The sequence below is a fragment of the Abramis brama genome, assembly GCF_963993115.1.
Source record: "Abramis brama genome assembly, chromosome: 8".
Lineage (NCBI taxonomy): Eukaryota > Metazoa > Chordata > Actinopteri > Cypriniformes > Leuciscidae > Abramis > Abramis brama.
Genome location: NC_139970.1, coordinates 8,063,101 through 8,080,301, shown reverse-complemented (window position 1 = coordinate 8,080,301; position 17,201 = coordinate 8,063,101). Strand labels below are relative to the sequence as shown.

At 35.7% G+C, this 17,201-nt stretch overlaps 1 protein-coding gene across 1 annotated transcript in view; it reads left to right on the top strand.

Moving 5' to 3' along the window:
- LOC311088945 (uncharacterized protein) overlaps positions 1–5,082 on the top strand; it is a 30,808-nt gene extending 25,726 nt beyond the window's left edge. The window contains exons 11-17 of the mRNA XM_084123343.1: positions 2,925–3,020; positions 3,101–3,145; positions 3,230–3,283; positions 3,383–3,400; positions 3,518–3,565; positions 4,328–4,492; positions 4,598–5,082. Coding sequence (XP_083979469.1) covers positions 2,925–3,020; positions 3,101–3,145; positions 3,230–3,283; positions 3,383–3,400; positions 3,518–3,565; positions 4,328–4,492; positions 4,598–4,728 — 557 coding nt within the window. The 3' untranslated portion in view covers positions 4,729–5,082. The remainder of the gene's footprint in view (positions 1–2,924; positions 3,021–3,100; positions 3,146–3,229; positions 3,284–3,382; positions 3,401–3,517; positions 3,566–4,327; positions 4,493–4,597) is intronic.
- Positions 5,083–17,201: the final 12,119 nt, after the last annotated feature.

Below are 17,201 nucleotides of genomic sequence, written 5' to 3'. Positions count from 1 at the left end.
TTTTAGTTTTAGTCTAGTCTTTGTGTCAAGCTGTCGTTTTAGTTTTTATTAGTTTTAGTCACGTTCATACTCTTTTTAGTCTAGTCAAGTTTTAGTCGACGAAAACTGATGACATTTTAGTCTAGTTTTAGTCAAGGAAAACTGATGGCATTTTAGTCTAGTTTTAGTCAATGGAAATTGTATTTTAGTCTCTTTTTAGTAATGCAATTCTATTTAACCCAGTCAATATAGAATTTCAAACAAGGTTATCTTATTATATTTAGTATATTTAGGGCTGTGACGGTGGCAGTTTTTTTTTACCACCGCGGTAAACTACTGGTAAACTATGGACCAACTACCGGCGGTGGTTGGGGGGTTATTTAAAAAAATTTAAAAATTAAAACTTGTTTTATATTTCCACACAAAGACGCGTGATATAGCCTACCACTCTGCGCTCTGAGAGGGATGTGGGACACAAGCAGGAAGGAGACCATCGATCCCTTTATGATATCTTCGCGTTTTCTACTTGATGTAAATTGGTCTGAAGAGCGAATTTTATCCCCCACAAGGGCGAAATATTTAGGCTATGTTTGAGATTGCGCTGCCAGAGAAAGTGAAACTAAAAATCACCCGCGCGTGTGAAACGCGCTTTACAACTAAACTTGACGCGCCCTATGTCTAATATAACAAGCACAAACTGTGTTAAAAAGAATTTGACATGCAAGTACAAATGTAGGCTATCTGTCCTAAGGCATTTTTCTACTTTACCACAGTAAAGAATACAAATATAATAGGCCTAATTAAAAGCGAACCAATGAAGAAACGTTTATAATCCCTTTAGAAAATGGGTGAGACGTGAGTGAAGATTTGGGAAAAGAAACAAGAGATTCCATGCTATAGGATATTCGATTAGTTTATTTAATTATAGAATATCGAATAGGTTGTGCGATTATTCTCTAAAATAAAATCTCCATGTTCTGGTGCTGATGCAGTGACGCGTTCATGTAGCCCAGCGTGGGGCGCGCCCCACTGGTGGGGAATAGAGACGTGACAGGTGGGGCGCGCCAAACGGGAGGAAATTTTCCTTTTTATGCCTTCATATCTTTATCCAGACATCCCAACTGTCCCGGAAGTTCCGGGAGTCTCCCACATATTGAAAGCGGCTCCTTGACGCCCGCAAATGAGATCCAATCTCCCGGAATCGTGCACTAGAGAGTGACTGTGCGCTTGTGTGTTTGTGTGACTATATAGGCATATTAATATTATCGGAACAAACTTTCGCGCCCATAGATATATGTGTAGCTATATCTCTGTTTCGCGCTGATGGGTAGCAGGCTAGTGTGGGCAATAAATAAATTGTGCAATGCAAAACAGGCTCATTGCAGCCACTAATGCAGGGATAAATAGACCTGTTTTGCCAAATGGATTTATCTTCTTTTCTTTTTTAACAGATTGCAAAGTGGCACTTTTATTGCTTTTCTATTTTTGAACTTGATACAAATTTTGACACAGCTGCACTTTTATTTTCTCTATTTTTGAATTTCATGCAAATTATGACACAGCTGCACTTTTATTTTCTCTATTTTTGAATTTCATGTAAATTATGACACAGCTGCACTTTTATTTTATTTATTTTTGCTGTTATTTGATGTAGATAGTTAGTTTGTATTTAGATATAACTTGTTACTATACTGATACTACTTGTTAATTCAATAAATTTGAACATTTTATTTCTTTAGCATGTGGGGCTTGGAAATTCCCCCTTGTCCAAAGTGGGGAATTACCGAAAAAGTTTGAGAACCACTGATGTAGCCTAACCAGAGACGCTGCCAATAGCATACAGCTGTCACAAAGAACTGGCAAAAGTAATGATTATGAATGTGTCAAATATAACATATATTAGACATTTTAATAGAATAACTAATGGAGTAATATTGTTAAATTCGCTGATAATCGGGTGACCAGATCGCAAACCAGAATTTAAACCCGACAAAGCTATGGGTTCACGCACAACTCTCTCATTCGTCGTGACATTATAACATTTCATCTCGTCTCGTTTTGGTCAACGAAAATGAAGAGACATTTTAGCATAGTTTTTATTTTGTAAACCACATTTAGTCTCGTTTTTATTCGTCAACGATATTGCATTATACATGTATTTTAGTCATCGTCACATGACCAGCATTTACGTCTCGTCTTCGTCAGGTGATAACGGTTCGTTGACGACAATATTTCGTCATAATTTTCGTTGACGAAAGCAACACTAGTCCAAATGTAATATAACTCTGCAATATAACAATGAAGTTTACAGTGGATTTATAAATTAATTAAAAACATAAAAAAGCAAAACACACCTGATTCAATTATTATATTTCATTTTCTAGAAGTAGAGTTTAAAAACCTTGCTGTATTTTTGTGTAGTTAATTAAGAGAAGGTACACTGCCATCTTGCTCCGACAAAAGTGACTTGCCAAAAACTTACCAACTCGTAAATTTCCCCGGAGGACTTGAACATACCAGTAGCCAGTCTTATGACAAATGACATAAAATCTGGTGTACTTTGATTTATCTGAAATAGCTGATACCACAATATTGGAGAAAGCTTATTGCACAGCAGTTTCATTCCAGAATCTATTATACGGCAAACACAAAAGTACTCAAAAGTAAAAAGGAAAACATATGTGTTGACTTTCAAAGATACTAAGTTTTTCCAAAAACTACAGATTCTTTCACACACAGTATTTACCTTCAAGTCACTAAACTCTACCACAACTTGGCAACTTCATTAAATACAGAGATTAGACTTTTTTCCACACAAGTGCTCATTGTATCATCCTGGTACCTGTATCAAATGTGACTTTGTTTTCAGGCAGAATGGTGCACCCATGAAGTTTCATAATTCCTCATTCCCTTGGGCCCTAACCTGTGGTTGATTGGTCTTTTAGGGCCTCCTGGTCCACAGGGACCTCCTGGCCTGCGAGGACCACCTGGAGAAAAAGGCTCACCTGGACCAAAGGGAGACAGTGGCCTTGGCCTTCAAGGTATTGTAGGAGTGCTAAGAACATATGCCCATAAAAGTGATATATGCTGTTGCCAATAATTTTGGGTAAATTGTTTTCAGGGCGCCCAGGACAACAGGGGGTAAAGGGAGATCGAGGCTTGCCAGGTAAATAAAGACAAACATGAAAACAGATGATAAACATCGGGTTTATATCATGCAGTCGTCATCTGAGTTCGATGTTGTATGTAGGTGTCCCAGGATCTCAGGGTCTGAATGGAGTAAAGGGCAGTAAAGGGGATTCAGGTGGGTTTATTAAAAAGTTTATTAATGACAAGAAGGCAACATCCATCTGTGTCTGTTTCTTGACTTTCTTCCTTTCCCTTTTACCCTATTCTCTCCCAGGGCAAAAGGGAAATCAAGGTATTGGCATATTTTTTGTGTATCCACGATATCTGTGAGTGCACAGCAGTTATGTTGATTATTAACCTGTTTTGCAAGTGAATTGATTGTATGTAAATGTATGATGGTCTTAAACAGGTCTGAAGGGTGAGAAGGGTGATGTAGGACCCAAGGGTGGTGTGCCTGGTAATATCCATAAATACAGATCCATCTCTCTGAACTACTGTGTGTCACTAGCTATGTTTCCATCCAAAGTTGCAGATTTAACTTGTGCGCAAAATTGCATAAAATATTTGTGAATAAAGCAACGTTTCCATCCCATGTGTTCAAGAGAGCAAAATCATCACTTCCTGGGAAATTGGCACATTATATCCGTAAGTTGCTGCAATCAGGCTCTGTTTCCCTCCATCATAAATGAGTTTGTCTCAGAGCGTCAGACGAAACACAATAAACACTGTCATGTTCTCTTGCGTTCGGATGCTGGTGTTTGGAAATGCAGTCGTGTGAGACGCTTCCGGAGGAATTAAACCAAATCATTCTGATGACAGTCTTTGACTCAGGAACACCAAACCAACAGTTGAGATGCTGTGATGCCATTGGTCCACTGGTTACTCCAGTTATCCAATCACAGCCTCTGCTGAGGCAAAGTCACATGAGGTTATTGTTGCGCATCAAAGGATTTATTCTGCAAAGGTGTTTCTATCATAGTTTATGCACGTCTAAATAAAAAATTACAAAATTATCCGCCGCGCAAGTTTTTATGCGCATTTTTAGAATTTATGCTCATCTTGGCGTTTCCATCCAGCGTTTATTATGTGATAACCCAAAATTCGCATTAAAATAGGTGGATGAAAACATAGCTAGTGTTAACGTCTATTAAATTCTCAGAGATTCTTTCAAGACATATGAATGCCTAAACATGTCTCATATATGTGTATTTGTCTTTAGCTGTGGCTCGTTTAGTGGGAAGCTCTACCCGTGGAAGAGTCGAGGTGCTGTATAATGGTGTCTGGGGAACTGTGTGTAATGACAGCTTTGACACTGTGGATGGGTTGGTGGTGTGTAGGATGTTGGGCTTCCAGAGGGTCACCCAGGTGTTCACGGCCGGTGAAGGTGATGTATCTGTCTATGCTTAAGGGGTTTTAGTTAACGGTTCAAGGTATACAGGCTATAGTTTCCAAAACCCACTCAGAATGGTCTGCTGTGTATCTCCTGCAGGAACTGGAAAAATCTGGCTGGATGAGTTGAGATGTACCGGGACTGAGAGGAGCATTTTTGACTGTCAACATAGAGGAATTGAAGTTCATAATTGTTACCACAATGAAGATGTAGGAGTTAGCTGTGCCTGAATAAAAAGAGGAAAAATTCTCACACCAAGAACTCATTTTGTCTGTGTTTTGGTGATTTTTAGAAAGTCAGTTCTCCTCACACAGATGCAGTTAATCAGATTAACTATTTTCTACTAATGTTTGAAAGTGTTTCATCATATGAAACTAAATTCTTTTTGTCAAATGTTAAAAAAAAAGTGTGCATGGTGTCATCAAGGCAGCAACATTCATGCATTATTTTTAAATGGGACTTGTGTGTGCGCAAATATTTGTTGTCTTTGTACAATATGAATGTATAAACAAATCCTAAATCCTAAAACTGTCCTAACTCATAACACTTATACACAGCAAAATAAAGGGCTTACAGTAAAATAGCTTTTGACTCCAAAATGTGTCTTGTTTCTGTTCCTGTTCACTCAGGCCTTGTCCAAACTAATAGGTTTTCGTTTTAAAAAATATTTTTCTCTACGTTTTGGCCTTACGTCCACACAGATGGCGTTTTAATTAGCGAAAACGAAGCTTTTTGAAAACGCTCTCCAAAGTGGAGAGGCAAGGCATCACTATTGTTATTGCTCATACTTATTATTAGTGGGTGCTTGCCAAAGGCAAGGCACTCACTATTGTTATTGCTCATACTTATTAGTGGTGCTTGCCAAAGGCAAGGCATCACTATTGTTATTGCTCATACTTATTATTCTACTACTAATTATTCCAGACAAAAGTTTGGCATGTAACTGTAATACCTCTGAAGAAGAAGTATAAGAAGATTAAAGAAGAATAAAATAAAAGAGAGCGCTGCAGTGATTGCTTCTTTAACAGTGTATTGATTCTGAATGGAGCGTATCACGGGCGCGCCACATAACGAAGTGTGTGATGATGTCATCACGCTGGTATGCCAAATGAAAATAATTAAATTAATGAATGCACATAATGCTCTTTCTTGTTTTGTTTACCTAAAGCACAAATAAGCATTTAAACAATATTAGCAATATCAAGAAAATAACATTGAACAATTCTATAATGCATTTTAAGAAATTAATAAACATAAAATTCACTATATCACACTCAACCCCACAGGATAAGATGTCGTCCCGACATCTACCAATGCCCTTATAACATTCTATTTCTATTCATACCCATGAAATATAACATCATTTTTTTATTTATTTTTTACATCACGTTTCCTCTATTATGACATTTTAAGTTCACATTTGCCAACAGACCTATTAAGTCTTTTTGTACTCAAATGTAATAGACCATACCCCATCTTAAAATAATTTCAAGTTCTACCAGAAAGACTCGGGAGAATAAATACTGTAACAATTAACATTTATTAACAGCCCAACAAGCAATCAAGTTCTTTGGTGTAGGCCCCGTCCGTAGCTTGCAATCCGAGGGTCCGGATCTGCATATCCTGCCCGAAGACGAAGGCAGGGGCGCAGCCGACCCCCTGCGAGTTATAGGAAGAGACCATCCTGGTGGTGGTGGGGTTGATGGAGGGAAGAGACCATCCTGGTGGTGTTGGGGAGGATGGAGGGAAAGACCCATCTTGGTGGTGGTGGGGTGGATGGAGGTGAATTGAAGCGTCTAAGTACCAATATTTTATACCATAAGTATAGGAATATGATTGGATAGATGAGAAAGTAATATGTGACGTAACAATTGAGTCTTCCCGGCAGAACTTATGCTAGAGCTTCATTTCAGAGATTTCATCCAGTGTCCAAAAAAAACAAAAAAACAACCACAATCCATTTCAGTGCACAAAAACACTTTTAAATCCCAGGCCGATGCCGTATAGAAAAGTATTCACTCAGTATTTTGTATAGGCCTTGCAAAACAGTGCATGTCCTTTTGGCCTAGAAACAGTCCAATTTGTGTGTGTGTAAAAGTTATTTCACAGTCCATAAGAACCAATAGTGTGTGTACTAGTCCAAAAGAACAATTAATGAGTGTCCTCCATTAAAGATTCAGTTCAGGCTAAAAACACAGATGGTGGTCTTGTGTAAGTAAATGGCATTGGCACCCAAGGCATAAATGTAGCCGAGGGGAGGACCAGGTAAACTTTGGAACTATTGGGACCGCGTATGGAAACAATAAAGTGATCAGTTCTAAATAATGATCGCCTTGAAAACTCACAGGGGTCAGCCAGAATATTTTACATGTACGTTTAAAAAGGTTAAATATCAATACACAGCCTGTGTTTTTTTATTAAGTACAGTACTTTTTTTTTTACTTAATATTTTAAGTACAGTAGGCTACAGTTTTTATTTCACTTTTAGGTGCAATACATTTGAATTGAATCATTATTTAAGTTGTTTTATTTACCTGTATGTAAGCAGCACAGTGCAGTGTTAATGTTCAAACTGTGTTTTTACAATGTTTAAAGTGGCTGACAATAATAAATATTCTTATTAGAAATAAGGCTGCCTCATTTTTGAGCTGTGCATAACTGTAGCTGAATAGTTAGGCCTACTATGCTACTGTATTTTCATATTGGTCATTATGATGGTACTTGGAGAGCCAAATATTTTCTGAGGTGGTACTTGGTGTAAAAAGTTTGAGAACCACTGCTTTAGTCCCGATTGGCCTTTCATGATATAGAAATACTTAAGTCATAGAGCTTCATGGCACGCATTCATGAGAGTCGGGGCGATGTCATGAATGAATCTATGAATCTGCAGCTGTTCGGCTGAATCTTTCGAGTCGAATCTTTTTGAATGATTCACTCACGATTCAGCTGCGATTAAAAGCTATCAAGGAAAGAGCTCATCAGTGATTATAATATAACGACTTAAATTGCATATATATATTATGGCAAGCAGTTCAGGAAATAATTATATTTATAATATGAAGTCTGAACATATAGAATGAAAGTCTGAATATATAAAACGAATGTCTGAATATATATGGAATGAAAGTCTGAATATATATAGAATGAAAGTATGAATATATATAGAATGAAAGATATAGAATGAAAGTCTGAATATATATAGAATGAAAGTCTGAATATATAGAATGAATGTCTGAATATATAAAATGAAAGTATGAATATATATAGAATGAAAGTCTGAATATATATAGAATGAAAGTCTGAATATATATATATATAGAATGAAAGTCTGAATATATATAGAATGAATGTCTGAATATATAAAATTAAAGTCTGAATATATAGAATGAAAGTCTGAATATATAGAATGAAAGTCTGAATATATAGAATGAATGTCTGAATATATAAAATGAAAGTCTGAATATATATAGAATGAATGTCTGAATATATAGAATGAATGTCTGAATATATAAAATGAAAGTCTGAATATATATAGAATGAATGTCTGAATATATAAAATGAAAGTCTGAATATATATAGAATGAAAGTCTAAATGTATGTGAAAGTGTGAATATGTGAAGTGTACATTTGACAATTCTCACTGAATAATGTGTAGCTTGTTTTAGCCTTTTGAATTGTGATTCATTTAAAAATGTCATTCCCTGATATTTTCCAATACTTTGGTGAGCTACAAGACTTTTTTGCAACAGTTGGTCATACTCCAAACAATATAAACAATTTGTCTACATCACGTCATCTCGAGGATCATATTTCCATTCTTGCAACATTCTTAGTGCTTATGGGCAGTCATGTTCAACAAAATGTTGCTGAAAGAACATTATGCATCATTCTCGAAGGAATTTATGAATCTTATGAATTCACCGCATTCGCTCTTCCGCGATAAAATAGTGAATTAATTTCTTCATCAGTAGAACGATGTTGAGTACGGTTGCCAGTATTTCGGCCCGTACACGCATTCGCCAGGGTGTTAATTAGATGATCGTTACTTAAAATTGCTGCTACTAAATTTCGTGCGGACTCGCTCATTGTTCAAAATGTGTATAAAAAATAGTAGATGAATAACACAAGATGGCGCTGATAACATCAGATTTTCATTCCATATATTCAGACATTAGTTTTATATATTCAGACTTTCATTCTATATATATATATATATATATATATATATATATATATATATATATTCAGACTTTCATTCTATATATATTCAGACTTTCATTCTATATATATATATATTCAGACTTTCATTCCATATATTCAGACATTCGTTTTATATATTCAGACTTTCATTTTATATATTCAGACATTCATTCTATATATATATATATATATATTCAGACTTTCATTCTATATATATATTCAGACTTTCATTTTATATATTCAGACATTCATTCTATATATATTCAGACTTTCATTCTATATATTCAGACTTTCATTCTATATATATTCAGACTTCCATTCTATATATATTCAGACATTCATTCTATATATATATATATTCAGACTTTCATTCTATATATTCAGACTTCATATTATAAATATAATTATTTCCTGAACGGCTTGCCATAATATATACAGTGAGGAAAATAAGTATTTGAACACCCTGCTATTTTGCAAGTTCTCCCACTTGGAAATCATGGAGGGGTCTGAAATTGTCATCGTAGGTGCATGTCCACTGTGAGAGACATAATCTAAAAAAAAAAATCCAGAAATCACAATATATGATTTTTTAACTATTTATTTGTATGATACAGCTGCAAATAAGTATTTGAACACCTGTCTATCAGCTAGAATTCTGACCCTCAAAGACCTGTTAGTCTGCCTTTAAAATGTCCACCTCCACTCCATTTATTATCCTAAATTAGATGCACCTGTTTGAGGTCATTAGCTGCATAAAGACACCTGTCCACCCCATACAATCAGTAAGAATCCAACTACTAACATGGCCAAGACCAAAGAGCTGTCCAAAGACACTAGAGACAAAATTGTACACCTCCACAAGGCTGGAAAGGGCTACGGGGAAATTGCCAAGCAGCTTGGTGAAAAAAGGTCCACTGTTGGAGCAATCATTAGAAAATGGAAGAAGCTAAACATGACTGTCAATCTCCCTCGGACTGGGGCTCCATGCAAGATCTCACCTCGTGGGGTCTCAATGATCCTAAGAAAGGTGAGAAATCAGCCCAGAACTACACGGGAGGAGCTGGTCAATGACCTGAAAAGAGCTGGGACCACCGTTTCCAAGGTTACTGTTGGTAATACACCAAGACGTCATGGTTTGAAATCATGCATGGCACGGAAGGTTCCCCTGCTTAAACCAGCACATGTCAAGGCCCGCCTTAAGTTTGCCCATGACCATTTGGATGATCCAGAGGAGTCATGGGAGAAAGTCATGTGGTCAGATGAGACCAAAATAGAACTTTTTGGTCATAATTCCACTAAACGTGTTTGGAGGAAGAAGAATGATGAGTACCATCCCAAGAACACCATCCCTACTGTGAAGCATGGGGGTGGTAGCATCATGCTTTGGGGGTGTTTTTCTGCACATGGGAGAGGATGAGGATGACCGGGGCCATGTATTGCGAGATTTTGGGGAACAACCTCCTTCCCTCAGTTAGAGCATTGAAGATGGGTCGAGGCTGGGTCTTCCAACATGACAATGACCCGAAGCACACAGCCAGGATAACCAAGGAGTGGCTCTGTAAGAAGCATATCAAGGTTCTGGCGTGGCCTAGCCAGTCTCCAGACCTAAACCCAATAGAGAATCTTTGGAGGGAGCTCAAACTCCGTGTTTCTCAGCGACAGCCCAGAAACCTGACTGATCTAGAGAAGATCTGTGTGGAGGAGTGGGCCAAAATCTCTCCTTCAGTGTGTGCAAACCTGGTGAAAAACTACAGGAAACGTTTGACCTCTGTAATTGCAAACAAAAGCTACTGTACCAAATTATCATTGATTTTCTCAGGTGTTCAAATACTTATTTGCAGCTGTATCATACAAATAAATAGTTAAAAAATCATACATTGTGATTTCTGGATTTTTTTTTAGATTATGTCTCTCACAGTGGACATGCACGTACGATGACAATTTCAGACCCCTCCATGATTTCTAAGTGGGAGAACTTGCAAAATAGCAGGGTGTTCAAATACTTATTTTCCTCACTGTAAATGCACCACATATTAAGCAATAATTGTCACTGAACATAAGCAAAATTATGTATGGGAGTAAAATAATGCCAAATGTTTTTGAAACCAAAAAGCCTGTTGAATTGCACTACTTGAAAAAATATGCATTTAGTTTAGTTTATTTCCACAATTTCACACATTGCATTTGTTGCTACATCAGAAGCAGTTGTTGGTGGCAGCATATTACAAATGTAACAAGCTTGCATTAACCATGCTTGCATTTTAATGCATTGTATTTTAAGGGCTTGCATTTTTATGGGCTGAAATTCAGCATGTTTGAATATTTAAGCTGTGAATATTTCAATTAAAAACATTTCAAACACATTTTCATTTTTGAAAATTCAATAATCCATGTTCACCTTTCATATTTTACTTCCAAAATATACAAACTGTTTAAAAATACAACCTATAATATTCAACAGGCAATTTTCGGTCCATTTTATTTCGCTTATTATGCTTCCTCTCTCTTATCTGGCACACTCAGTTCAAGGGATAGTTCACTTTGAAATAAAATTTTGGTATGTTTTAGCTTACCTCAAGGGCATCTAAGATGTAGGTGTCTTTTTTTCCGCAGTAGTTTCAATTTTGATATTTTTAGGTCAAACCGTTCTTGTCTGTCAGTCATTTCATGCAGGTCTATGGTCACTGTCTCAAAGAGCATGCACAAAGTCCAAATTAAAACAATTCCCCATCGTCCAAATTAAACAATTCCCCATCGTAAGTACACATTGATGGCCTAAGACATGAAACGAGCGGTTTGTGTGAGAAAACGAACAGTATTTATATCGTTGTTACCTCTTGAACACAGCCGCGTCCAAATGATCTGAGGGCGCGGGCGGGTACACTAGACGTCGCCTTGGCTACGGTTTCGTTCCAATGAACTGCAGTAGCCAAGGCGACGTCTAGTGTATATATCTATACCCGCCCGCGCCCTCAGATCATTTGGACGCGGCTGTGTTCAAGAGGTAACAACGATATAAATACTGTTCGTTTAGAAAAGTTCTAAATATTGACATTTATAAATCAATTTTCCAGTTTAATTGGTCTTTCCTGTGTCATTCATATTTTTCAATTTAAATTTATTTGTATAGCGCTTTTCACAATACACATTGTTTCAAAGCAGCTTTACAGAAAGTGCACTTCAGAAATGTACATAGAAAAATACAGTTAGTTAATCATGTATTAATTTAGGGCATAAACATATCGCCAGCGTCGAGTTGTCTCTTCACAGGCTTCGAGTCGTCTCTGCACGGGTGTTGGGGCATCTGTAGTTTCCATGGGAGGCTGGATACAAACTGGAGCTGACGATCTCTATTTACCTCGGGACTAGCGTCCCGAGATAACAACAGAAAAGCAGATGGGAAATAATTAGCGTAGCTGCTGTTCATAATATTAATGCATTCAATCTGATTCAACTGTAGTATAAAAGGTAAGTATTATGTGAATGCTTGGCTAAAGATATTTCTTTATTTTCAAGGATAACCCCTTGAGATGCACCATCTCATTTTCGAGGGGGTCCTTTACATTACAAAGAAACCAGCATCAAAATGGAAAATCATAATTAAAGGAAATACAACACAAGACTATAACAAACGTTTAAATACAGTAACATTCACATTCATATACACGCACGCACTAACAATGCTCCCACAAACCTAATCCCTTCACTTTTAGCCCATACCATAATCGAAGAAAATCAGTGAACCATCTGCGAACATGGAAATACAAAAACAAGGTATAAATATGCTTACACACTTCACTATACGCATACAGGTACATCAATGCAAACATGTACAGTATAAACAAAAAATAAATAAATAATTACAATTAAAAGAAAGAGAGAAACAGGAACACGGTGTTTGAAAATAAGTAAGAAGAGATGATTTGAAAACATAAAAGGTAGTTATAGATCTGAGCGAGCAGGGAAGATTGTTCCAGTCTGATGGAGCTTTAAATTTAAACGCACGACGACCTACTTCTTTGCAAATTCTGGGTACATAAAAGAAGAGCTGATCCGTATGCCTTAAATTGTACTGTGTATTAAAAGAAATTAGGTAACGTTTCAAATATGGAGGGAAATGCAAATGAATACACTTAAAAATAAGTAGTAACCAGTGAAATTGCCTTCTTGACTTGGGAGCCAGCCAGCACAAAGACTCATACATTTGGCAATGATGAGTTCTATAAGGACATCTGAGCACAAATCTACAAAGACTATTATAAAGTACAGAGATAGGACGAAGATTTGAATCAGTAGTATTCCCGTATATAGTATCAGCATAATCAATTATTGGAAGTATCAAATGCGTAATAATTCTTTTTCGAACCTATTGTGAAAAGCAATCAACAGAGCGATAAAGTGACTTCAATTGACCATATATTTTCTTGCAGATTGAATTAATATGAGGTTTGAAGGAAAGCTGAGTATCAAGCCAGAGACCAAGATATTTAAACTCTTCGACTTTTGTTAAAGCTGTTCCATCGAGAAAACTAATAGACCAGCTTTTAGATATAGGCAAAGAATTATGTCGAGTACAAAACAACATAGTGTAAGATTTGTTTTTGTTCAAGAGGAGTTTATTAGAGGAAAACCATTTTTGAACTAAGTTAAAGTCCGATTGAACAGAGTATTGAATTTGTGAGATGTCAGAACTGGATGAATATATTACGGTGTCATCTGCATATAAGTGAATTAAACTATCAGGACAGATTTGCGGTAGATCATTAATAAAAATAGAAAATAAGAGAGGACCTAAGGATGAACCTTGTGGAACTCCTTTATCAATAATTTTGAAGCCTGACTGGCTGCCTTGAAAAGTAACGCATTGACTTCTGTGATGAAGAAAAGAATTAAAAAATAATAAAGAATCAGAAGAAAGACCAATAGCATATAATTTGTCTAAGAGAAGATAATGATCAACCATATCAAATGCTTTGGTAAGATCAATAAAAATAGCACCTGTCAGCATATTACTGTCTGATGCTGACAGTATGTCGTTTGTGAATTTTAAAAGAGCAGTGGTGGTTGAAAAATTTGATCGAAACCCAGATTGATGTGGAGATAATACGTTTTGGTCATTAAGATATTTAGAAAGTTGATTAAAGATTAATTTTTCAAATATTTTTGTTACACTATTGATAATTGAAATAGGTCTGTAATTATTAATATCTGTGATATCACCTCCTTTATGAAGAGGAATTACTCTGGCACAATTCCATGATCGGGGTGTTTCGCAAGTTGCCAATGATAAATTAAATATATCAGCCAATGGAAATGATATAACATGAGAGGCAAGTTTAAATAACTTGATCTCGAGACCATCTGGACCAGCACTGCATCCGGGGTTTACACCATCAATAACCTGCTGAACATCATCTGGAGTGATAATATTAAAGCAAAATGATCTATTGAACCTATTTTGGGTCAGAGAAACATCAGAGTGAGGAGGAAAGGAAAAAGAACTGCCAACTGTAGAGAAGTGCTGGCTGAAGGCCTCTGCAATTAATAAAGGTTCACTAATAGTTTCATTATTTACTTTAATATGGGAAATAGGGCTTTTTATGGGTTTGTTGGTTATAGAATTAATTCTCTTCCAGAATTGCTTTGGGTTCTTAAAGTCAGTTGATAAACAATCATTATAGTAATTTGCTTTAGCATTTCTAGTAATAGTTTTACATTTATTCCTTAGTTCTTTATAAGCATCCCAGTCAGCAGAATCATTTGATATACAATATTTTTTCCATGCCTTGTCTCTTTGTTTAAATAAGTGTATGAGATCTCCTTTGATCCAAGGTAAGTGTCGACCCTTAACCTTGATTGATCTCCAAGGAGCATGTTTATCTATTATCTCAACAAATTCAGTATAAAAGTAATTCCATGCATCTTCAACAGATGGAATTAACTGAAATCTCTCCCAATTTATGTCTAGTATGTCTTGAATAAAGTGTTCAGGATTAACGTTAATCCATTTCCTTACTCCGATTAATTTTGGAGGAAGATGAGGCAATTTAATTTTCCAAATACAATAAACAATAGAGTGGTCACTAAGATAATCCGGTAATACCCCAGATTTTAAGATTCTACCAGGATGAGAAACCAAGATCCAATCAAGCAAAGAAGAGGAGCTAGGACCAACTCTAGTGGGTTCAGTTATGAGTTGAGTTAAATTTATGCTATTAAAAAGATTGCGATCTTTATGAGAGGAATTAGCTAGCCAATTTGAATTAAAATCACCTAATATGATTTTTTCACTAGCACAATCTAAAGAATTAATAGTAGACAAGATACATTCAGTGGTTTCAGCAGGAGCATTAGGAGGTTTATAAATATTTCCTATTATAAGTCGTTTGTTTTCATGGAAAATAATTTTAACAAAGAGGCCTTCAAAATGCAGGGGATTCTCACTTGGCAATACAAGTTCTGCAGTCAATTTTGAGGATACATATATTAAAAGACCCCACCTCTTGAGCCCCTATCTTTCCTGAATAGAACATAATTGTCAAGTCTGACTTCATCATCAGAGATCTCACTGTTTAACCATGTTTCAGAAAGAGTAATGATATGTGGATTTTTATAAGCGAGCCAAGCTCTCAATAAATCAATTTTAGGAGGCAAACTCCTAATATTCAAGTGAATAACAAATAAACCTTTAGTGAAGTTCATTATTCATAAATATTAAAATGAATTTACACATGATATGTAAGCAAAAAATGATCATAAAGCATCATTGCAGGTTATTGTATAGAGCAGTAGGGGGCATGTGAAGAGAAAGGCAGTAGGAGAGCAAGCGCGCACACACACACACACACACACACACACACAAACAGAGTATGCACATAAACCTGTAAGTGCACCGCTCAGTCTGCATAAACCATTAGCAAACATAATAATAATAATAATAATAAACCAAAAAATAAAATAAATAAATAAATAAATAAAATAATATATACATATATATATATATATATATATATATATATATATATATATATATACATATACATACATGCATACACACACACACACACACACACACACACACACACACATATATATATATATATATATATATATATATATATATATATATATATATATATATATATATACATACATAAATAAACGATCAAGGTCACTTTCTGTAGGAATAGTTATATAGTATAACCATAACTGCATAAAAATCATCAAATGACATAACGTCAAACAATAATAATAATAATAATGATAAAAATAAAATAGTAGACTGTAAATGCTACTTTATTTAGTTTATTTAATAAATCAGAGTAGAGTAATAAAGAGATGCGTCTTTAATCTAGTTTTAAACTGGGACAGCGAATCTGAGCCTCGAACAATATCAGTAAGGCCATTCCACAGTTTAGGAGCTAAATGTGAAAACGCCCTCCCTCCTTTAGTGGACTTAGATATCCTAGGAATGACCAGAAGCCTCGAATTTAGTGATCTTAAAGAGCGCGATGGATTGTAGGGCGATAGAAGTTCCGTTAAATACACAGGAGCTAAACCATTTAGGGCTTTATAGGTCATTAGTAATACTTTGTAATTGATACGGAACTTTATAGGTAACCAATGTAGAGATGATAGAATTGGTGTTATATGATCATATTTCCTTGACTTAGTAAGAACTCTAGCAGCTGCATTTTGGACTAACTGTATCTTGTTTATTGAGGATGCAGGACAACCAGCTAATAAAGCATTACAGTAATCTAGTCTCGAGGTCATGAATGCATGAACTAACTTTTCTGCATCAGAAACAGATAGCATGTTACGTAGCTTAGCAATGTTTCTAAGGTGGAAAAAGGCTGTTCTTGTAACATATGAAATATGATTTTCGAAAGACAAGTTGTGGTCTAATATAACACCCAGGTCTTTTACTGTAGTGGATAAAGTAACAGGACATCCTTCTAAATTAAAGTTATATTGTAAGAGGTTTTGTGGGCAGTTTTTATGACCAATAAGTAATACCTCCGTTTTATCTGAATTTAATAGCAGAAAATTACACGTCATCCAGTATTTTATATCTTTAACACACTCTGTCAATTTAGATAATTTATTGTTTTCATCTGGTCGTGATGAAATATATAATTGAGTGTCATCAGCATAACAGTGAAAATTAATTCCATGTTTTCTTATAATATTTTTAGGTGGCATTACTTCTAAAGCATTGGCTAAAGGTTGTGCTACTGTCTGTCAAAGTGTATCCTCAAACTACGGCTATGAAAGGACGAATTCTTCCTGCTGTAACACAGACCTGTGTAACCGCCAAGATCCTCCAGGTATTGTACTTAAATTACAATGTGCAAATCTGTAAAGTCAACAGTCATTTTACTTCTAAATGACATTCAATCAGAAAATAAAATGCAGGGTGTGGCTGTCTGTCATGAACTGATTGAATAGAGCAGATAAAGGAGTGTTGTTTCATTTGATATTTTGTACATAAAATAAAATA